Source organism: Phragmites australis, chromosome 3 (assembly GCF_958298935.1).
Source record: "Phragmites australis chromosome 3, lpPhrAust1.1, whole genome shotgun sequence".
Classification (NCBI taxonomy): Eukaryota; Viridiplantae; Streptophyta; class Magnoliopsida; order Poales; family Poaceae; genus Phragmites; species Phragmites australis.
In genome coordinates, this window is record NC_084923.1 from 4817616 (window position 1) to 4839580 (window position 21965).

General features: G+C 44.5%; 2 protein-coding genes across 3 annotated transcripts; both read left to right on the forward strand.

Annotated features, from left to right (window-relative positions):
• Positions 1-7420: 7420 nt before the first annotated feature.
• LOC133911700 (alanine--glyoxylate aminotransferase 2 homolog 1, mitochondrial) lies at positions 7421-10539 on the forward strand. The gene is made up of 9 exons (XM_062354069.1): positions 7421-7746; positions 8060-8290; positions 8365-8535; positions 8908-9051; positions 9177-9356; positions 9449-9674; positions 9849-9962; positions 10051-10137; positions 10220-10539. Exons 1-9 carry the CDS (start codon positions 7504-7506, stop codon positions 10261-10263), a joined length of 1440 nt encoding a protein of 479 aa, XP_062210053.1. The 5' UTR covers positions 7421-7503; the 3' UTR covers positions 10264-10539.
• Positions 10540-11094: 555 nt separating this feature from the next.
• On the forward strand, positions 11095-16349 carry LOC133911701 (nuclear pore complex protein NUP96). Of its 2 annotated transcripts, none has more exons than XM_062354071.1 (6): positions 11095-11575; positions 12016-14650; positions 14780-14903; positions 15142-15287; positions 15360-15457; positions 15807-16349. In XM_062354071.1, the coding sequence occupies exons 2-6, from the start codon at positions 12185-12187 to the stop codon at positions 15997-15999; spliced, it is 3027 nt and encodes a 1008-aa protein (XP_062210055.1). In that variant the 5' UTR covers positions 11095-11575; positions 12016-12184; the 3' UTR covers positions 16000-16349. The 2 variants fall into 2 exon arrangements, with proteins under 2 accessions (XP_062210055.1, XP_062210054.1); XM_062354070.1 differs by having other exon boundaries at positions 12093-14650.
• Positions 16350-21965: the final 5616 nt, after the last annotated feature.

The following is a 21965-nucleotide window of genomic DNA, read 5'->3' on the forward strand; positions in this document are numbered from 1 at the left end:
AGACATGGTGGCGTCGCATCGGATCGCCGCTCCCTACGAGTTAGTTGAAATCGCAATCCAGAGACAATATGCTTGGGGTTTCATATTTGGAGACAAGATGCTCTGACGAGGCGATGAAATTAGACTACGGCTTTCTCGGCTAAATTTCAGTCGAGCTAGACTCGATTAGACATCTGAAGGCGCCAAATTGTTGAGTGGCTCTTAGGTCAAGCCGTCTTGTTTTAACGACACGAGGTCCCGTCATACAAAAGTGACATGCTTTTCATCCTTGTAAACAAAATTATGAAAAGTGCATTTCATTAGTCGCGTTCCATTTTTGTCCTGCTTGCTCACGTTTTGGCTGTGTGGTTTTTCACATATTTGTACTGTATCAACACCTGCTCAAATCACAACAACTGTGCAGGAGCATCCGGGCCTTCGTTCTCAACATCAAGTTGGATCTCAAGGGCTGTACACTACAGATAATGCATCCAAAACCTTCCATCCACCAGGACAGATTATCCTAATGCATCAGTAGCGATTACTCCCGCGCTTCAAGACATTGGCGCATATAAAACCGCACGCTTGGAAATGGCTCACTCGCAGTTCCAAGAGCTGTGCAGGAGAACGTGCACAGGCTGGCCGTTTCTGCACCAAGACTCCAAGATTTCTAGCTTGAGAGGAGGGAGAGGCTCAGTCTGCATCGAAACGATGCACACAAAATAAAAGTGCGGTGTTTGTTTATGAGTTCCGAAACCCTGGATGGAAGGGATTCAGTCCAGGGTCATGCAGCATGGAAAGCAGATCTGAAAATCCGCCCAGGGTGTCTGCAGGAGGAAACAGGGTTGGAAATGGTTTGGGAGCGATTTGAGGAGGGAGCAAACTTTCTGTCTGCGATGTGAAGGGCGCTCGGCGGGTAGGCGGCCAGGCCGGTGCCCACATAATGAGGAGCAGTGTCCTGGAACGCCCTAGAAATGTGCTTCACTTGTCTTGTCAGGTCAACCGACGAGCTCCAAGCAACTATACTAAGACTATCGATGCGCAAATAGTGCAAAGGATTCGTCCCTCAAGTCCTCAACGTTTCCGGCGGCTAAACTTTCTAGGCAGCGCGCAGCGGTGCAGGGGGCCGGCGGTGGTATGGTACGTGCTCGGTGCGGCCCAGCCGTCGCTGTCAGTGCAGCAAGAACCTGCCGTTGGATCGGACACCAAGATCCGAGTGGCGAATCCCAGCTTCTGTAGGGACTGGCCGGCCGGGCAGGCACGCGTTGCTGATAAGATGGCCCTCGCCTCATCTCCAACAATCACACGCGCCTCCTGCGTTGCACTGGACCACTACAGCGACTGGACTCTCGGGCAGCACCACCGCAGACCGCGCGTAAGAAGAACCACCAGCTTCCATGGGCTCACCGCGGCAACAGATCGCAAAAACGAAATGGCGCCACGAACTTTTCACGGTGCCCTACTGTGGCGTTCGGTCCTCCTCGATGTGCCCCGGCAGCGCGAGACACCGAAGGACGACGCCCTGTTTCTGGAACGATCGGAAGCGCGAGCTGCTAGTCGGCAAGAACGAGCGATACCGCGGCGCAGTGGCGGAAACTAAGCGCGGGCGCCACCCGCGCGCGTCGTTATGTAACTATGTAAGGGGCCTGACGCCTGCGCGCATTGCGCGGTGAGCATGTGTGTCCAATCGCTGCCGGATCTAGTCCCCCGCGCCGGCGACGCGACTGGCCCGCTGCCGCGCCCGGCCGGCGCTCGACATGGCCCTAGGCAAGGGGGCGGCCTGAACTCCGCGCGGGCCGGGCGCAGACCCCACAATCACTTGGTGCAACGCGGTGGAACAGCACACCATATTCATTGGGCCGGAGTGTGTGTACCAAAGTAGCCCAGTTCTAATGCATGACCGGCCGGCGACAAGCGCCCGCCGCCCGCCGTGACGGGACCGTGATTAACTAGCGAACGAGCGTCGACGCCCGACCCGGCATGTTCATGTAGAGGGAAGGGATTTATTCTCGTATGAATTTCTTTCGGAGAGTCTATAGACTATAATAGAAGCCTAACGTGCCTGTTGCTAGTGGAGTCGAAGGTTTTGTGAATTTCTTCAGTAAAGCTTTGTAAATCTTTTCAGTAAGATGTGTGTATAGGTTTTAAGTATAGAGATGTATGTAGTTGTGAGCACGTGTTGATGTGATGTGAGTTGAAATAATACAACTTGTACCCAGTGTTAAGGCTGAAAAAATGGTAAGTAGCCTTGGCAAGCAACAGCCGAGAGACTTTTTTATTTTTATATTTCAAAAATAAAAAAATTACAAAAGTAGACGTACATTTGAAAAAAAACTACAAAAATAGGTTATTATCACCCGAACGGGCGACACCTTTTAAAAAATAAAGATGTTGCTCTTTCAATGGGCGACAGGTGGCGACGGAGAGGCTGGGTGTTGGGGAGGCTGCGCGAGGAGATACAAGGTCGGGCGTGTGACAGAGAGAATTGGGCTGGCCTAATGGGTGAGTTGGGATGGCCTTGGGCTAATATTTTGGACGGCCTGTGGGCACCCGCGGGTGAAACTAAAAATTCAAACCTGATCCGACCCATTTTCGGTACTCGACCCGTCAAACATGTAGGCGAAAATCTAGACCCGAACTTGGACCCGTCGGGTGCATAACTTGTGAGTACTCGGATCCACGGGTCCAATTGCCATCCCTAGGTAGAGAGGTCTTTGCCAGACAACAATAGGAACAAGATCCGGACTCGACGGAGCTTGAGGCGATGGGGAAGTCCAGGACACCAAGAGTTCCTGAAAGGGATATACATCTTCGTTGAAGACCACATGATGGCTGATGATGACTCGATGGGTAGAAGGATCATAACAGTGGTACCCTTCGGTGTTTGGTGGATAACCTAGAAAAACGCACGCGACCGAACATGGAGCAAGCTTGTGTGGTGTGGTGGCAGATGTGTTCGGATAACAGCGGTAGCCAAACACGTGAAGTTCATTGTATGAGGGAGGACTACCAAAGAGGAGTTAATGTGGAGTGGTGAATTGTCGTCGACGATAGGGGCAATAATTGATTAGCAATGTGGCGGTGGACAGGGCTTCAGGCCATAACAGTAGGGTAACGGAGGCATGGTAGAGAAGGGAGCGCATACTATCATTGATAGTCTGAATGATGCATTCTATGCCTCCATTTTGCTAGGATGAATAAGGGCAAGTTAGGCATTCTGCGCGTCCATTTTGCTGGCACGATAGGCATTGTTGTAGAACTCCTTTCCATTGTCAGTTTGGAAGCTATGGATTGAGTGATCAAACTGAGTGTGCACAAAAATATGGAACGATATAATTGTAGGAACAACATCACCCTTGCGATGCAAAGGAAAGGTCCAATCATAGTGAGTACAATCATCAAGTACGACCAAATAGTAGAGAAGGCTGGAGTTGCAAGCCACTGGAAATGTCCATACATCACTTTGTACAAGATCAAAGGCCGCAACGGCAATATTATCGGACAAGGAATACGGCTGATGAACATGTTTGCTAATGTGGCAAGCATGACAAGAATGAATAGACGATTTATTACAAGTAAAAGGAAAGGTGCTTATAATGCGTGAAAGAGAAGGGCGACGTGATTATGCCAAAGATTAATAGAAACTACATGGAAGCTATGATCGAGTTGAGGAATCATTGCTGGATTGAAGGGGTAAAGGTCACCGGTGCTGTCACAGCGGAGTAGAGTCGCCTTGTTGCGAAGATCTTTAATAGAGAAACCATTGGCATCAAATTTGATGGAAACATTGTTATCTTTGGCAAAGGAATGAACAGAAATGAGATTCTTGACGAGTCCTGGGGAGACAAGGACATGGCGAAGATACAAAGGAACAAGAGTATTGTTGAATGAAAAGGTGCTAGTAAGAGTGACGGGGAGATGTGAACCATTGCCAACAATAATTCGAGAGGAGGTAAGAGGTGCAGAAGAAGAGAGTATACCAGCATCCAAAGTCATATGAGAAGTTGCGCCGGTGTCAAAGAACCAGTCACCACCTTGGTAAGGAGCAGTGATGGACATGTCGTGCAACACGGAGTGGAGAGACAGATTGTAGACAGAGGCACTGGACATAGCATGTGACGGAGGAGTTGTCGTAGGGAAGTGTGCAACAGTTATGGCCGATGGCGGCATCAGGCTCGGGCGTGGCCTGAGAAGGCCGGAGCCAGGCGCACTCCAAGGCGGTACATACCATGTCTGGACAACACCCGTCCATGGCTACAGGCCTATTGAAAGTGCATCTAGGCCCCCGTTGTGGTTTTGATGATCGATGATAAGTGATTAAGGGACTGATGCGTTCAATTGAGTATATGAACAGGTGAAAGTCCAAATGATGTAAGGGCAATGACATTGGCGACCCTCAGAAAAGAAGAAAGAAAACGACAAGTGACTATTCTTTGGGATACACTCTTTCATCTTTAGTTGAGTGTAGGAAAAGGGATGCAATATGGCATTGCTCAGACATGTCTCGATGCTCAAAGTGTCCATATCTTGTGCTTAGATGAGAGACACAAGTCACAACATGAACACCGATTTGAAAAAGACTAAAATTTACTTAATCGGAAGTTCCGATGAGGTTGGATTGTCTGATATTCTACATCTTGGGGTTCTCGGGTTCCTATTTTTTCCTTTTATTTTGTTTTAATCGAAAGTTCCAATATAGGTTGGACTATCCATTTCTTTCAAACATAGGGTTCTCGGGTTCCTGGTTTTTCAATTTAATCGGAAGTTCTGATATTTTGGTCAGAAGTTCTGATTTGGGTCAGACTATCCGATTTTCCCAAACACAGGGTTCTCGGGTTGGATTTATTTTATTAATCGAAAGTTCCGATTATTTGTGTCGGAAGTTCCGATATGTGAAATCTTCCAGTTCTGGTTTAGATAAAGTTGGTCGATGTTGTTATTTTTTGAACACTGAAAGTTCCAATCGGGGGTATCAAAAGTTCCGATGTGATCTGAGTTTGACCATAATGGCAAGTTTTTGGGGATTCTCTATATATACCCCATCAGTTGTTTTTAGAAGGGTTGTTGTTGTTGATACTACTCTTGAGAAAAACATTCCTAGAGCCAAAACTTCACATCATCTCCCTAGCTTTTGATACATCTTGTGGAAGGGATTTGAGTTAGAGATCAAGTGCAAGTGAACTAGGGTCGACCTTTGAGCACTTGAGTTCGTCTCCAAACTTTGCTTCATACGCATTTATTACTCTTAGAGATTGAGGTCTCCTAGACAGCTAGGAGTTGATCACGAGCCACCAATTCATTTATGGTGCGTCATGAGAAGTTTGTGAAGGCTGGATTTCACCTCCGAAATGGAAGGAATACCAAGTGGAGCTGAGGAGTACTTTGTGCACCCTCGAGAGAAAAATAGTTAAAAGAGACTCAGCTCAAGTTCGATCGAGTCCCTCAATGGAGACATAGGATCCCCTCAAGAATTTGAACTTCGGAAAACAATTCGATGCATCTCCCCTCTTTGGTTATTTCTTATATTTTTATGTGATTTTGAACAATTCGTTTATTATCTTGAGTTATACTTTGTGTTTGCTAGTTCTATATTAAATTGAGTAGCATTATACCCTGCTTCAACTAGCAATTTGTAGTTTAACTCATCTTTGCTTGAAGATCTAACTAGAGTTTAAATTCAGTTGATTTGGAAGTTCCGATAGTTCAACCGGAACTTTCGGTTATAGTCGAAATATCCGATCATATATCGGAATATCCGACCAGCTTCCGCATTTCTATTTTTATTATTTGAAAAAGCGTCTATTCATCTCCCTCTAGGCCGCTATCTCGACCCTTCACCCGACATCCATGATGGAGGCTGCGGCGGAGGAGAACGACTTTGCTCGCTGCCAGAGGATGTGGACGAGTGAATAGGCTTGGTGGGCTTCTTCTTCTTCTTGCTGCAATCAAAGGAGGTTGATGGCGCGGACAAGGTGGAAGAGGATGACATGGACCCGTTCTAACTACTGGCATATAGAGCCGAGGCGGTAGCCATTTTGGTAGTGTGAGCGAGCCGGTTCTCTTCTTGCAGAAGGTAAGAGCACACCTGAAGGAAAGACATTGGAGGGTCTTTGAGGTTGATGTTGCTGATGGCGTTGCTGAAGTTGTTGTTTAGTATGGGAAGGGTGTTGATGACGAGCGCCTAATCAGTGACTAGAGAGCCGACGTCACGAAGCGTGTTGGCCATCATTTTGAGATGAGTGCAGTACTGCATGATGGTTATGGAGCCTTGGAATAGGCTGTGAAATTCTTGTTGTGTGTAGACAATGCGTTGGAGGCGAATGCCCGAGGAAGAGGTTGCCGATTGTCGTCCATACACAATAGGCGTTGACTGCCAGCTTGAGAATGATGACGAGAATGTTAGATGACACCATGGAGTAGAGCCAAGAAACGATGCAAAAATCGTTTTGGATCCACTCGGCGTCTGCAAATTTGGTGGCGGCATCGACAGATTCATCGACGTGATCAAGAAGATCAAACCGGCGGAAAGTAATATCAAAGAATGTGCTCCATGCAGAATAGTTGGACTCCACGAGATCGAGCTGCACGTGCACATGATTTTTGATGTTGATGAGTTGAATTGTGGCGGCTGGAAGAGTGATTCGATCAGTAGCGACAAAGGGATTGGAGGAGGAGCTGGACACCATTGGCATTGGAAGCAGCGGAAGGGTAGAATCGAGTAGTAACTGATACCATGAAAGAGATGTGTTTGAAAATCGACAACTAAACCATTTTATTGATGGTGTATAAATAGAGTACAAAGTTTACAAACGGTCAAGCCTAAAGTCTAGGATCTAGCTGAAGAATAGCTATTGTGGTTTGTCTATGCTGTCGTGGTCAGTCAAGAAGACAACTACGTGGAGAGAAGCTAGGCTTGAGCCGTTGCTTCAACACACTCCATGCATATGTACAGAGCAATACCTGGTCACGAACTCACAATTGCAGATCCCGGTGTCTGTTTGGTGAAGCAAAATCCAAAGCCTGCACCCTACGGTAAGGTAGACACGCCTCTGACGACGCGTGCAAACGCTTCAGGAAAGGTGTAATTCGCGAGAGTGTGTGTGGAAGAGAAAGGCGTACTGAGGTCTAAGGCTACACGTAAAAGGTTTTCGAGAAGATCCTGAGCCGTATCGAGACCGTAACAATTTTTTAAAGAACATCCCAAGCCATGCTCCTCGAGGAGATCCACCGCGCCAATATCCTGCACCACCAACCGGGTTCTCCGTGACGTGGACCCACATGTCAGTGACGGGTTCCACGCCGTTCCACGTCGCTATGACAAAGATCCCACGAGATGCACGCGTCCCTATCGGAATCCTGACCTCTGCCACGTCACTGCCACTGCGGCGGCCCCTCCACGCACTAATCCTCCCACCCTCCCGTGCCAATCCCACTCCCAGTCTCCTTCTCATCTAACCAACCAGCCCAAGCGAATTTTATTCTGCTCGATCCGACGATTCCTGGTTGTTCCGCTGCGCCTGACCCATGGCCGCGTCATTGCTTCGCCGTGGCGCCGTAACCAGCCGCCGGCGGTGTCCGGGGGACGTGCTGTGGAGGCTGGTCTCGTCGGAGGCGGCGCCCGAGGGGGCCCCGTCGCGGCCGCCGCCGCCGGAGATGCCGCCGTTCGAGCACCGGCCCCGTCCGTACGCCGGGATGGGGGCCGCTGAGATCCTCGAGAAGAGGAAGAAGTTCCTGGGCTCGTCGCTCTTCCACTACTACAAGAAACCGGTACGGCTCCCTCAGATTTGATCATATCCGTGGCTCCTCTCTCTCTTTTTTTTTTCCGGTCGCGAACGGTTGTGATTATGCGTGTGATGAAATGTTCCAGAAAATGTGGGGTTTTTGGAGAACAACTGTTTATGACATAGCAGTGTCCTCGCTTGCGTGATACGATGCTTTTAGCTTCATCATGTAGGACTTGAATGGAACTAAAAATGATAAGAAATCTGGCACTAGGACAACCACTCTGTAATCTTACACCATAAACAATGAAACGATGCACGTGATGTCTGAATATTTTCCATTTTAATTGTATTCGCAGCTGAACATTGTCGAAGGGAAGATGCAGTATCTGTATGATGAGCATGGGAAGAGATACCTCGATTGCTTCGGAGGGATCGTGACAGTGTCATGTGGCCACTGCCATCCGGATATTGTGAATGCTGTGGTGGAGCAGACCAAGTTGCTTCAACACACAACCACCATATACCTGCATCAAGCCATCGTCGAGTTTGCAGAAGCACTTGCCTCCAAAATGCCAGGCAATCTCAAGGTAAAAAGTACTGCTCTGGTGCAATCTTATGGATTTGTACAAGTAAGACCATTTCATATTTTGGGATGCCACAGGTTGTGTATTTTGTCAATTCTGGGACTGAAGCGAATGAATTGGCAATGTTGATGGCTCGGCTGTACAGTGGGAATCTCAGTATGATTGCACTCAGAAATGCATATCACGGTGGAAGTGCTGGAACGATAGGACTGACTGGTTTGCAGACGTGGAAGTACCCGATTCCTCAGGTTTGTGTTTGATTGCTACTACTGCATTATTAATTAGTGCACGCATACGCAGGCTTAATGATGGTGTGCAAATAAAATTGACTTCATCATAGCACCATTTTAGATCAAAGGTCATCGTATGGCTTGTCTCACTAGGTTAAGCTTACCTTTCTTGTGTGAAGTTGTGCTGTTATAAAGAAAACGAGAAGTTTACAGGATATTATTTGCACAGTTTTGTTTCATAGTCCATGTTGTTGCAGAAGCTGATTCAGGTATATGGTGGTTGTGTGTTGAAGCAACTTGGTCTGCTCATTGTCTCCCTAATACCGAGCAAAATAATCTCTATTTGTGTTTTAGATCTAAATGATCATAGCCTCATCAAAAGTTTTGTAGGGTGAAATACATCATGTCATGAACCCTGATCCTTACCGGGGAACTTTCGGGTCAGACGCTTCAGCTTACGCCAAGGAAGTCGAGGAACATATAACTTATGGAAGCTCAGGAAGGCTTGCAGGTTTCATTGCAGAAACTTTTCAGGTCTGAATTTTGAACAGCCCATATCACAAAATATTATAGTGATTTGAAACAAAGATGTCTTTTAGCATCACTCCAAAATAACTTACCCATGTAGCAATCTTATTGATACATTGTCGTGGCTGTAGGGTGTTGGAGGTGCTATTGAACTAGCTCCTGGATACCTAAAGTTAGCTTATGATATTGTGCGGAAGGCTGGCGGCGTATGTATAGCTGATGAAGTCCAGAGTGGTTTTGGTCGTACTGGAAGTCATTACTGGGGATTCCAGACACAAGGGGTCATTCCTGACATCGTAACAATGGCAAAGGTCTCTTTAAGTACTCTAACATGCAAGCATGTCCTTGTAGACCCTGGGAAAAATACTGATGTGATGGTTTCTTTTTATTTCCAATGTTTCAGGGAATTGGCAATGGTCTACCATTGGGGGCTGTTGTAACGACTCCTGAGATTGCAAGTGTGTTAGCTCAAAAAATCCAATTTAACACATTTGGTGGAAATCCAGTTTGTTCTGCTGGTGGATTGGCTGTGCTTAAGGTTCTTGACAAGGAGAAACGCCAGGCACATTGTGCTGATGTCGGATCTCACTTGGTGGAGCGTCTAAAATCGCTTCAGCAAAAGCATGAAAGTGAGCGCCTATTTTAGATCATTTAATCTACCGAGCACTTTTACATTCGAACTGACTCAGAATAATCAGTAGTTCTCTGGGGATGTCTTTCTCTGGCCTAAACTTTTCAGTTAACTATCTTTTCTTAAACTCTTAATTTATCTAATTTATCTACTTTGGTCTTACTGTTGTCAGTCATAGGAGATGTTAGAGGAAGGGGACTGATGCTTGGTGTGGAACTCGTTACTGACAGAAATGAGAAGACCCCTGCCAAGGCGGAAACTACTGAACTGTTTGAGAAACTCAAAGGTGCTGTCTCTCATTCTCTCCCTCCATGATTGTACATTGATCTCTACATATGCCCTGACAATTTTGCTTCATAATCCTTGCTAACCAGATCTCGGAGTCCTAGTTGGGAAAGGTGGTCTGCATGGTAGCGTCTTCAGAATAAAACCACCAATGTGCTTTTCAAAGGACGATGCAGGTTTGAACAGTCTGAGATCTAAACAGAATCTTCCATTACTGCGTCGCGCATACAGACTAATAAAACATGCTGCTTATTACAGACTTCTTGGTGGAAGCCATGGACTACGCAATGTCAGGGCTCTGAGAGACATGCTCCAAATTCTGAGACCTCTTCTGCGTCGAGATATCATCGCACGCTGTGCAAGATGCATGCCATGGTACTGAATGGCAGACAGTTTCATGGGCGTGTTCCCGGGTGATGTGTTTCTGTCATGGTCATATAGAATCCCCCAGGAATAAATGGATTATTAAGGGGGAGAAAACATAAGAGATTCAGAATGTAATTTCTAGCTTTGCCTGCTGTTTGTACAAGAATCCTGTGATCCATTTGCACGTGTGCATTTTCCAGCATTTACACCAACAGCATAATCTCGCAAATTATAATTTTCTTTGGGATGGCCAGCTAACAGGTCCGGTGATCCAATCTAGGGCTGTCAAAAAAAGCAAGCTCGCGAGCTACTCCGGTTCAACTCGTTTCGATTCGAGCTCGATTCAATATCAAAACGAGCCAAACTCGAGTCTGGGCCAAAGACTAGAAAAGGAGAGATTATCCTCAAGCCTAACTAAGTGATCACATCACAACAACCAACCATGGCAACAAGACCGAGTGCTTGACTCAGAGTCAAGCTCGAGCCCATCCCCGAGCTTGGCTGCCATTGTAGCCTCACTCGAACTCGTGTCGATCTTTTGTTGAGCTCGACCCGACAGACAAGTTTGCTTGAGCTCAGCTTGTTGACAACCCTAATCCGATCTTTCATAGAACTACTCTGATAAGCAGGGGCGGGCCAGGCCCACGATTGGTTTTGTAGCGCCAGGCTGGCCCAATGGTCCCATACAGCACTTCCGCCCGCAGCCATGTAATGATGATAGCTAACCTGTTAAGAGAAGAGCAGTCAGCCCAACCCCTGAATATTCGCAGGCCCATCCTCCCTGCTCGGACCCTCGGCGCTCCCGCTGTTCGCGACTCGTATCGGGCAAGGGCAGCATCTCTGCTCGGCTGCTACCCCGCCGCCTCCTCCGTCCTCCCCGTCCCTTAAACCCTAGATCGGGTCCCGCCGCCGCCGCCGCAGTGAGACCCTGGGCGCTGGCCACCATTGCTTCCTTGGCACCTCCTTCCGTGGCTGGGATCGGCCCCAAAACTGGCCGAGACAAGCACTGGGCTGCCTCAGAGTCTCCCTCGGTAAACACCGACCGCGCCGCACCTCAGCTCCCACTCGATTCGGCCGCTCCGTAGCCGCCGCGAGCCTCCTCCTTCCACCGAAGAAGAAGAGCGGCAGCCGCCAGACTCTGGTGGTTCCACCGAAGAACGGCAGCCAGCCAGTCACACTTTCCCCGCCGACGTGTCGATTGGATTGGATTGGTGATCCATCCCAATTTAGGGTTGTTTTCTTTCGTTGGTACGGAACCCTAACTTGCTTGGATGCAATTTGTTCTGGGAGATAGATCTCTTACCTGCTTTGTGAGCTATCGAATCCAAATTTTCCAAAAAGGAAGAAGGATTGGGTGTTCAACTGAGCACCCATGCCCAACGCTAAGTTCGCCCCTGCCTCTTAGAAAAGTTTAGCAACTAAAGGTAGCTGTGTTGAGCGAGAAAAACCCTGTATGAGCTTAATATTTGTGATATTCTTCTTGACCCGGAGCTTTCGAAGCCAATTTATGAGTTTGATCCTAATATTAGAGATGATATTTGTCTAGTTAGAATGCATTTTTTCATGGGCGTTTGTGTATTTCACTTTTATATTGTTGTTGTGTTAGTGGTTATGTATATAGCTTAACTGCAATCTATCAAGACTTCTACCTTGTCATTAGTAAGCACCCCCCCTTGCTCCATTTCTAGGTCTGCCACTGACGTTAAGTCCACCCCGTCATATGCGTTGTCTCAACTCACCATGAAGTATGTTTCCTGTGGAGCAGGGCTAGCTGCATATGGAGCTATGATGTCCACTGTGCCAAGGCAGGGATCCCTCGCTCGCTGCTGCTGACTCTGGGTTACCTCACTGCTGTCCATGGCTGCCGGTGCTGTGTTCCCTGTGCTGCGTTCCCTTGATTATTTTGCGAGGCCATCGATCAATGAGTTGGTTGAGCAGGAGGCGGCTGATCCTGGCTTCTGCAGCAGGGTTCCGGATTTTGTTATTGGGAGGACAGGATATGGGCAGGTTAGATTCCTTGGCAACACCGATGTGAGGGGGTTGGACCTGAATGAAATCATCAGGTTTGACCGGCATTCCGTGGTGGTCTATAAGGACGAGGCTGATAAGCCGTCAGTAGGGCATGGTCTTAATAAAGCAGCAGAAGTTACGTTGGTGCTGGATTTGAAGAGACTTCCAGAGCCCAGTCTACTTGTTGAGGTGCTAAGGTGTCGAGCTAAGAAGCAAGGTGCTAGGTTCCTTTCGTTCAATCCAGCAAATGGCAAATGGAAATTCGAGGTTGATCATTTCAGTAGATTTGGACTTGTGGACGAGGAGGAAGAGGATGCTGTAATGGATGAGACAGCTGTTCGGCAGCCGATTGCTGAAGTAAGAGACCCACCTTCAAATGGTTATGAACTTGAGCTCTCACATTCATTACCTGCTCATCTTGGGCTTGACCCCGCAAAGATGCAAGAAATAAGGATGGCGATGTTTTCCAATGAGGAAGTCGATGAAGATATGGAGGATGGTTTCCCATCTGATCACAGGTACCTTAGCAGAGAAAGGATGAATGTGGATTCACCCACCTCAAGTGCTAAAGGTTCGAGGTTGAGGTCTGTCTCTCCTTTGCACGCATCTTCCCAGAAGGTCGGTAGGAGATCTGGTATGCTTGCTAATGCTAGGAAAGAACCACAGGCACTACTGGAATACAGTGTAAATTCTTCAGAGCTTGGTCCATCTTCGCAGGGTATTCTTATGTCTGGGCAAAACAAGGGATTTCCAGTGAGAATGACCAAGGTGGAAGGCTTTAAGATGCCAGCTGAGCAAGAATCTCCTGTTGCTGGAAACATATACACCAATTGTGTAGTGGATGCTGCTTTATTTATGGGTAGATCGTTTCGTGTTGGTTGGGGACCAAATGGCATACTTGTTCATTCGGGTAGTCTGGTCAATAGTCCCGGAACTGGTCTATCTTCCGTTATTCACTTAGAGAAAGTTGCAGGTGATAAAGTTGTGCGTGATGAGAAAAACAAAGTTAAGGAGGACCTAGCAGAACTATGTTTCTCTGATCCTATGGACCTCCATAGGAGTCTTGATCATCAATTTCTGGAGACTGAGTCTGACTCTTTTAAATTAAAGCTTCAGAAAGTTGTGGCAAATCGTTTGGTTTTACCAGATATCTGCAGGTCTTATATTGACATCATTGAAAGGCAGCTTGAGGTCAGCGATTTATCTATGTCTTCCCGTGTGCTGTTAATGCATCAAGTTACAGTCTGGGAGTTAGTTAGGGTCTTGTTCTCTGAAAGAGCAGCTGCTAACCAGTTAGAGCCTGTTGGCGATGATGATCAGGAAGGCATGCTTCTGGACAAGAAAGAAGGCTCTGTCAACATAGACCTTGAAGCACTCCCTTTGGTTAGGAGAGCAGACTTTAGCAACTGGTTACAGGACAGTGTTTGTCATCGGGTACAAGAGGAGGTGGGCTCCTTAAGTGAGGCCAGGTACTTGGAACATATTCTTCTTCTTTTGACTGGTCGACAATTAGACACAGCCACAGAAGTTGCAGCTTCCAGGGGTGATGTACGGTTGGCAATCTTGCTAAGTCAGGCAGGTGGATCAATGTTAAATCGATCTGACCTTGCTCAGCAACTGGATCTGTGGAAAATGAATGGTCTGGATTTTGATTATATTGAGGAAGACAGGCTAAAGGTATATGAGTTGCTTGCTGGCAGCGTACAGGCTGCTTTACTAGATTCACCAATTGACTGGAAAAGGTACCTCGGTTTGATCATGTGGTATCAATTATCACCTGATACACCCCTCGATATTATCATTCGCTTTTACCAGCAACTCCTTGGTGAGGGCAAAGTTCCTTATCCTGTACCTGTATATATTGATGAAGGACCTCTTGATGAAGCACTTAAGTGGTCCCCAGGTGACCGTTTTGACATCTCTTTTTACCTAATGCTCCTTCATGCCAATCAAGGTGAGAAGTTTGGGCTGCTAAAAACTATGTTCAGTGCATTCTCATCTTCATACGATCCCTTGGACTACCATATGATCTGGCATCAGCGTTCTATTTTGGAAGCTATTGGTGCTTTCAGTTCAAATGACCTTCACTTGCTAGATTTGAGTTTTGTTTATCAATTACTTGGTCTTGGGAAGTGCCATTGGGCTATCTATGTCATTCTACATATGCCGCATCTTGATGACGCCCCATACATCCATGAGAAGTTAATAAGGGAAATTTTATCACAGTATTGTGACTCATGGAGTAAAGATGATGCTCAGAGGCAATATATTGTAGAACTTGGTATACCAGAAGAATGGATGCATGAAGCTCTGGTAAGTATAAATTTCTTTGCTTTTTACAGATGATGTGATACACATATTTGCTCAATATGTGACCCCTAATAAGCATCATATTTTAAACCTTACACCTCAACAATGTTTAGTAATGAGCTGTATATACAGGCTCTTTATCATGAATACTATGGAGATCAGCAGGGCGCACTGGAGAATTTTATTCAGTGTGGCAATTGGAGGAAGGCTCATACTATTTTCATGACTTCTGTTGCTCATTCCATGTTTCTTTCATGTAAGTTTTTCATTCAACGAATTAAACAAATAATTTAATGATAGCCTTGATTCAATGTATCGCCTGTCCTCTGCATTAATATACAGCTATACCTAATAGTCAAAAAACTTATCTGGTTAAGCTTCATCATGTTTGATGATGGTGTCTTGTCGATTCTCTGCTGCTTTTGTTCATAAACATGGCAACCTTCACATTGTGACAGAAGTATGTGATCACTTTTTCTCAATACATGTTTCAGCAAAACATCAGGAGATCTGGGACATCACAAGTGCTTTGGAGAATCACAAGTCTGAAATTGCTGACTGGGACCTTGGTGCTGGGATATACATAGATTATTACATCCTAAAGAACTCACTGCAACAAGAAAGTGCCATGGATGATTCAGTAAGAACTTGTTCATCAAAACAAAAGCATTTCTTTGAAGATCTGTGAATGACAGCAGCCTTTATCTTTCAGGATCCACTTGAGAAGAAAAATGAGTCATGCAGAAGTTTCTTTGGCTGTTTAAATGATTCATTGCTAGTTTGGGGAAGCAAACTACCTGTTGAGGCGAGGTAAGATTTGATCCTTGAATGTTACTGATCCATTATGTGAAGTAATCAAGGACCAATCTTTGGTTGAAATTGTTTCCTTCCATATCTTGTTTCAACTGAACTGGTCCCTATTTGAACATGATCTAGTGTTGATAAGTCGCATGCAATTAGGGAAAAACTTCAATTGCACCTGGATTGTATAACCTTGTGCAAATCCAAGCTACCAGAAGAAGTTCATTGTCAATATATTATTGATACAAAGTTATGCTGATTTGCTCCCTTTAGGACTAATCAACATACATTTGCGTTTATTCAGATATTATTCAGATTATTTTCTCTCTGGGCTTGTTTAAGTTCTTGAGTGCGGCAGGGCATGCTACTCGAAGATGGCAGAGGACCTATGCGATCTTCTAGTGAACTCCCCTGGTGAGGGTTTGGCGCCGGATCTCCACATGGACTGCTTTCAGACGATGTTGAATGCTCCTGTCCCTGATGACCACAAGTCATCATACCTGCAGGAGGCAGTCTCTGTTTTCACCGAGATACTGTGCAGTGATTCATGATGCAAGACCCATGGCTCTGTTCCTGTACGATTTCTGGGATCTCCCTTGATTGATCGGCAGTGTTTAAACCGCATGGCAGTCCCAATCGTCCCTGGAATCTGGGGGCACTAGAGCTCGAAGCCTGTAATACACTGAAGGAATTTGCACGTCTCATGTGTAGTACAATTGTATAACCTGCTGTTGTCCCAAAGAATTGTCGTACTCTGCAAACTCCTGAAGAATTGTCGCAGGATAGATTTTGTAAACTGTTCACTCGTGAGGTGTACCCATCAACTTTGTCCGCAGTTCGCTCCACCCGTGTCCGGTGTGTACTGAAGAGTGACGAATTCATCTGAATTTTGTTTGTCCCAGGTTGAGTGGTGTTGTTGCTATGGTGTGCACGCCACTCGATGATCATGCGGTTCGAGTGGACCAAAACTGGTTTTGCGGGACCCTGTGAATGAATCTGTTGTTTGATTTGCGATGGCAAGTGGTTCAGTGGCCTAATACCGTGGACGGATGGCGACGGAAAGTAACACTGCCCACATTTTCTCTTCTGGTTTTCCAGTACGCAGTTCGCGTCTCAATTTGCGTTTCCTCGTCGAAGGCCGCATTTTTGTGGAATTAGTTAGCACTGCATATGCTTCTTTTGTTCTGCAATTCAGCTGGTAAACCACGTTGTTTCTGCAAACGGGTTAGCTCGAGAAATCGTCCTTGGTGTCACAAGCAAGATATGCAGCTTAAATTGCTGGGTAGCCCAGTTCCCCAAGGAAACAAAAATGATAAGACGATGACTCAGCCTAGGGCCTAGGCCTGGAATTCTGGATGCATCTATTTATCCGGCTAAACCGCGCTTTATCAAAGAAAATCTCCATCAAATGCTCTAAAATAAAATAAATAACGTGCGTTGTGATGGAAGCACAAGGGATGCACGCTATCATCTAGAAAGGCCAGAATCATAAATAAATCACGCAAATGTGCTTACTGCTCACGGACGAACCAAACAAGCGGACTGTCACACCTCAAAATTTCAATTTTAGGATGTGAACGTTTCCAAATAATAGAATAACATTTTATTATTTATTTAAAAGTCTTTTCTAATTTTGGCATTTTAAAAAGAGTTTATTTTTTATGATAAAATATTTTATTTGGTTTCAAAGCTTTCCAAAATGCCTCTATGAAATTTTCCTAGATTTATTTAAGTGTAATTACTATTTAATTGGATTTTATTTTTGCTTTGTTTTTTAAAAACACTTTAATTTCTAAAACCCTAAAATCCTTTGGGCCCAAACCCTCATTCTATGCCAAGCCCGAACTCTAAACCCAGCCCATCTAAATCTCTACTCCTTTAAACCGGCACTTTCGTCGTGCGTTGTCGGGCCCAAAAAAAACCTAAAAGCCCGTCGGGCCCAACGCTCAGGCCAAAACCTTGAGACCCCCGAGCCGCAGCAGCCGTCACGCTCGAGCTACCGATCTCCTCGCGCCGCAGCCGCCCGCCGACCGCCCACGCACGCCGCCCGCGTCCCCTTCTGGTTGCAGCTTCCACGCATGACGCTTGCGTCGTCTGCAAGCCATGGCCTCCATGCTCTCCCACGCCATGGCCGCCGCCAGAGCCGCCGCGAACTCACTTGCCATGGCCCACGCAATGTCAATCCCTACCCTCCGTCTCCCCCTCGCAACTCCGGAGTTCCGCTGGTGGTGCTCGACGGCGGGGCGGAACAAGGCGAGGGGGTGGTTCTATGGTCAAATAACTGCCATGGACACAACACGTCTCCAGCTCCTGCAGCAACTGCTCGTCTCCGTGGCAACCGCCGAACAATATGCATTACAAAAAGGTTTGCCCGCTCCTTCCATTCTGCTACTAAAACCTGTTTCCACTCTTACACCTGTTTGTCGTGGAGAGTAGGCGGGAGGAGATTTCTTCCATTCTGCTACTAAAATTGGTATGATTGCTTGCTCCTTAATTTCCCCCTTTTGTATGATTAGCACGCTTTTAGTCTCCAGCATCAAATTTGCTTAACCTTTTGGAAATCCTCATATTTTGCTGAAAACCCTAGCGTCATGTTTTGCTGTTTACCAACATGAACCAGTCTTCAGATGAATTGATAGTGAGGAAATGCTTGTCATTTGGATTTGGACCTGTTAGCTTAATGTATTACTACTGCACATACTTGCATCATGAGTTGAAAATCATTGGTTCAAAACTCTTATGTTTGCTCACGTGAGTTTGATTATTTTTGCATATTATGTTTGTATTAGCTTGATTACATATCAGTGGTCTAATGAGATAAAAATTTTCACTCAGAAATGCAATGAACATGTATTTACAGAAAAATCAAACTAAAGAAACCTTTGGAAATGAATTGAAACGTGTAAATATAAAATAGTGTGGCAAGATTATCATTGATTAGTTTTGCATATTATGTTTGTACTTAGCTTAATCAAATGCCAAATTCTTGAAAAAGAGTTGGACAGTTGTCCTTGTTGCAGTTTTAGATTACACATCAGTGGTCTAACAAGATAAAATTTTACACTCAGAAATGCAATGAATTGAAACGTGTAAATATAAAATACTGTGGCAAGATTATCATTTAGGATCACTTACAAAGCAGATCCTTTCTTTTATACTTAAGCCATCATCCATAGCTGCAACTTTCAAAGTTAGTCTGAATGCTACAAGAAAAATGTTCAGCCCCAGCTAATTGAACAAAACTTACCAACTCAGCTGATTGCTTTGAGGTACATGAAGCTGGCAAATTCATAGTCAGGTAAATTGTGCTCTTCAATCCAATAGATATGGCACTTTTGTCAGCTGTAAAAGCTGGCATATTTGTGGTGCAAGCTGCAGGAAATACTGGTCCTTCCCCTAAGAGCATGTCTTCCTACAGTCACAACTGCACATAATTACCTTTTTATAGTTGTAACTTGTGTTAATTAATTGTAAATACAGCTGGAACAGATGGTGATTGTATGTACACTCTAATTGCTGCACCTCATGCACTGAAAAACAATACAGCAGCCAGTCCTACTGAAATGTCCCTCGGGGAGTGCCAAGATTCAAGTGACCTAGATGAAGATTTGATAAGAGGAAAGATTATCATTGATTAGTTTTGCATATTATGTTTGTACTTAGCTTAATCAAATGCCAAATTCTTGAAAAAGAGTTGGACAGTTGTCCTTGTTGCAGTTTTAGATTACACATCAGTGGTCTAACAAGATAAAATTTTATACTAAAAAATGCAATGAATTGAAACGTGTAAATATAAAATACTGTGGCAAGATAATTTACCAACTCAGCTGATTGCTTTGAGGTACATGAAGCTGGCAAATTCATAGTCAGGTACATTGTGCTCAATAAATAAACATTGTTATGTCAAATGTAGCTACATTCATAGTCAGACAATTTATTCCACTACTGTCTGCTGCTAGCACACAACAAGCCATTTCGTTTTTGTTCCCAATTATTTTGTTACAAAAATGAAGCAAGTTGATGTCATAATTTGATGTTATTTTATCATGGTTCGGTTTTTACTAAACTGAGGCTGTAGAAATTCACTTGCCTCACATAATTGGTTATGCTGTGTTTTTCTGGGATGTAAAAACAACTAACAAATCATTTGAACTGTGTGTACAAGTTCACTTGCCTTACAAAATTGTTTGCACTAATGCAATTCATTTCAGTTTGTCGAGGAGGAGGGGAGAAGGATAGCGACCGAGCTTGGTTGCCCGTTGCTTTGAAATCATTTGAACGTGTCAGTTCGTTTCAGTCACAGGTAAATTATTCTCCCAAGCAAGCTGTCTAGATCACCACTGTTATTCACGATTCAGACTGTAGGATGATGATCACCTAATGATGATCATGTATCTGATGATGCTTTGGATGCGTGTATGCTTACTGATATGGCAATGTTGTCATGATATGCTTTTGCTTGCTTGTACTATCGCTGTTGGTTTTAGGAGATCAAATAGTATCATGTGCTCTCTGAACAGTACTCAGTGCTGAAGCAAACCGAAAAAAAGCATCACCATATTCAGATTTGTTATGTTCTGGGCTTTGAGATTGACAATTCTGCGTTGGTCCTGTTTCGATTAACTTTCTAATTGTAGTTGTGTGTGTATGCTTGACTGATTGTGCGTGTGTACAACACTGCTGTTAAAGGACCGTGCTTCTTTTTTAAACACAGTAGCTGCTAAATTTCTTCCTGTTAGATTTCTTCTTTGTAAGTTCCAGGATAGCTGCCATTACATTTTAAAGCAATTCTTGTATGTCAGAGCTCATCTGAGATGTACAACGAAGTTCAGCTGGTTACTTGGTTGTAGTGTGCTACCAAGTTTGAACTTAGAATCTTAGATAATTTTGGACGATTGTATATTGAGTCTTTTTCCCCTAAATACTTCTGGAATGTGATACCCTAGATGCTAATCCACATTTATCTTCTGTAAGCACACAATAGCCCTTATCATAACTTTTCCATCTATTTTCTGTTATAAAATATATGAAGCAAAGTGAGGTAATAATTATGATGTTAGTTCCATAATGATATGGTAACAGTGAATCGAGTTTGTACAAAATTCACTTTCCTTACAACAATCTTTAATTTGTGATATTAATATAATCGACTTGCTTAATTTTGTGTGCTAACAGACTTGCTAAAAAAAGTTGTTGACAACTTTAGCCATTCTCTGCAGCAACGCTTCGGCTCCTCTTTCATTTTATTGGTCAAGGGCTGCTGACAATTTTAGCTGTCTCAAGGTATGCATCCACCTGATTCTAACTCAACCTTGTCACAAGCATTGCCTTGATGCTTTCTCAGCTGAGACATTGATCTTGTGTGATTTACCTGAAATGAAAGTGATTCTGAAAGATATGTTATCTATGAACGATATACTATTTTAAAACACATTGTTCTTCCTTTCTTTTGCTTGCTTGTACTATCGCTGTTGGTTTTAGGAGATCAAATAGTATCATGTGCTCTCTGAACAGTACTCAGTGCTGAATCAAACCGAAAAAAGCATCACCATATTCAGATTTGTTATGTTTTGAGCTTTGAGATTGACAATTCTGCGTTGGTCCTGTTTCGATTAACTTTCTAATTGTGTGTGTATGCTTGACTGATTGTGCGTGTGTACAACACTGCTGTTAAAGGACCGTGCTTCTTTTTTAAACACAGTAGCTACTAGATTTCTTCCCGTTAGATTTCTTCTTTGTAAGTTCCAGGATAGCTGCCATTACATTTTAAAGCAATTCTTGTTTGCAAATTTAATCTATGACAATTTTCTCTACAATGTGTGAGCATATGTACAATGTGTGTCAGTTGTTTTTTTAAAGAGACGTTGAGACTTTGTTTCCAACCAAATATATTTTATCACTTTTTCACTTTCCAAAGTCATCAACTTGTACAGCTAGCTCAATGGCGCCGGTTAATGTTACCCGAAAGAGAACTTTCGCAAACTTTTTCCATCGCCCAGTGGTTTCTAGGTGAGTTCAAATTCACCGGTCAAATTTAAACTAAATGATTTGTTAAGAAATAAAGATAAAATATATTTTTATGATACAAATTCAAATTATTCGATGATATTGATATTTTGGACTTGGAGACATCATGGAGTGTCGTTGTTACGATAGATGTCAAGTTCCCTGTCCAGCCTCGTTATGGTGATAGCCAACACTTTATCCTCATGGATATCTGTGTAAGTCACTTGTATTAATTGATTCATATAGAGAATAAAAATAGTGTAATAAGAAATTTTCATCACTACATAACATTGGTTGTTATTAAATTTTAAAGGGGTCCAAAATGGAAGCAATTGCATCGAACAACAACGTTGAAAGATTCAATGCTTTACTTGCTGAAGGATGTGTTTATACCTTACATGAAGTAAGATTCGATCCTAACTGGGAGGAGGCGTTGCAATTTCAAAATATTAAACATCGATATGAGTGTGTCTTGAACAATCGCACTAGGGTTGAGCCGTATATCATGTCT

What these genes read in the sequence shown, in the direction of transcription:
- LOC133911700 (XM_062354069.1), top strand. Translation starts at nt 7,504, where the DNA reads ATGGCCGCGTCATTGCTTCGCCGTGGCGCCGTAACCAGCCGCCGGCGG. An exon ending in GGAAGTACCCGATTCCTCAG is followed by an intron (nt 8,536 to 8,907) that starts GTTTGTGTTTGA and finishes AAAGTTTTGTAG; the next exon opens with GGTGAAATACATCATGTCAT. An exon ending in TCATTGCAGAAACTTTTCAG is followed by an intron (nt 9,052 to 9,176) that starts GTCTGAATTTTG and finishes TCGTGGCTGTAG; the next exon opens with GGTGTTGGAGGTGCTATTGA.
- LOC133911701 (XM_062354071.1), top strand. Translation starts at nt 12,185, where the DNA reads ATGGCTGCCGGTGCTGTGTTCCCTGTGCTGCGTTCCCTTGATTATTTT. An exon ending in AAAGTGCCATGGATGATTCA is followed by an intron (nt 15,288 to 15,359) that starts GTAAGAACTTGT and finishes TTTATCTTTCAG; the next exon opens with GATCCACTTGAGAAGAAAAA. An exon ending in AAACTACCTGTTGAGGCGAG is followed by an intron (nt 15,458 to 15,806) that starts GTAAGATTTGAT and finishes TGAGTGCGGCAG; the next exon opens with GGCATGCTACTCGAAGATGG.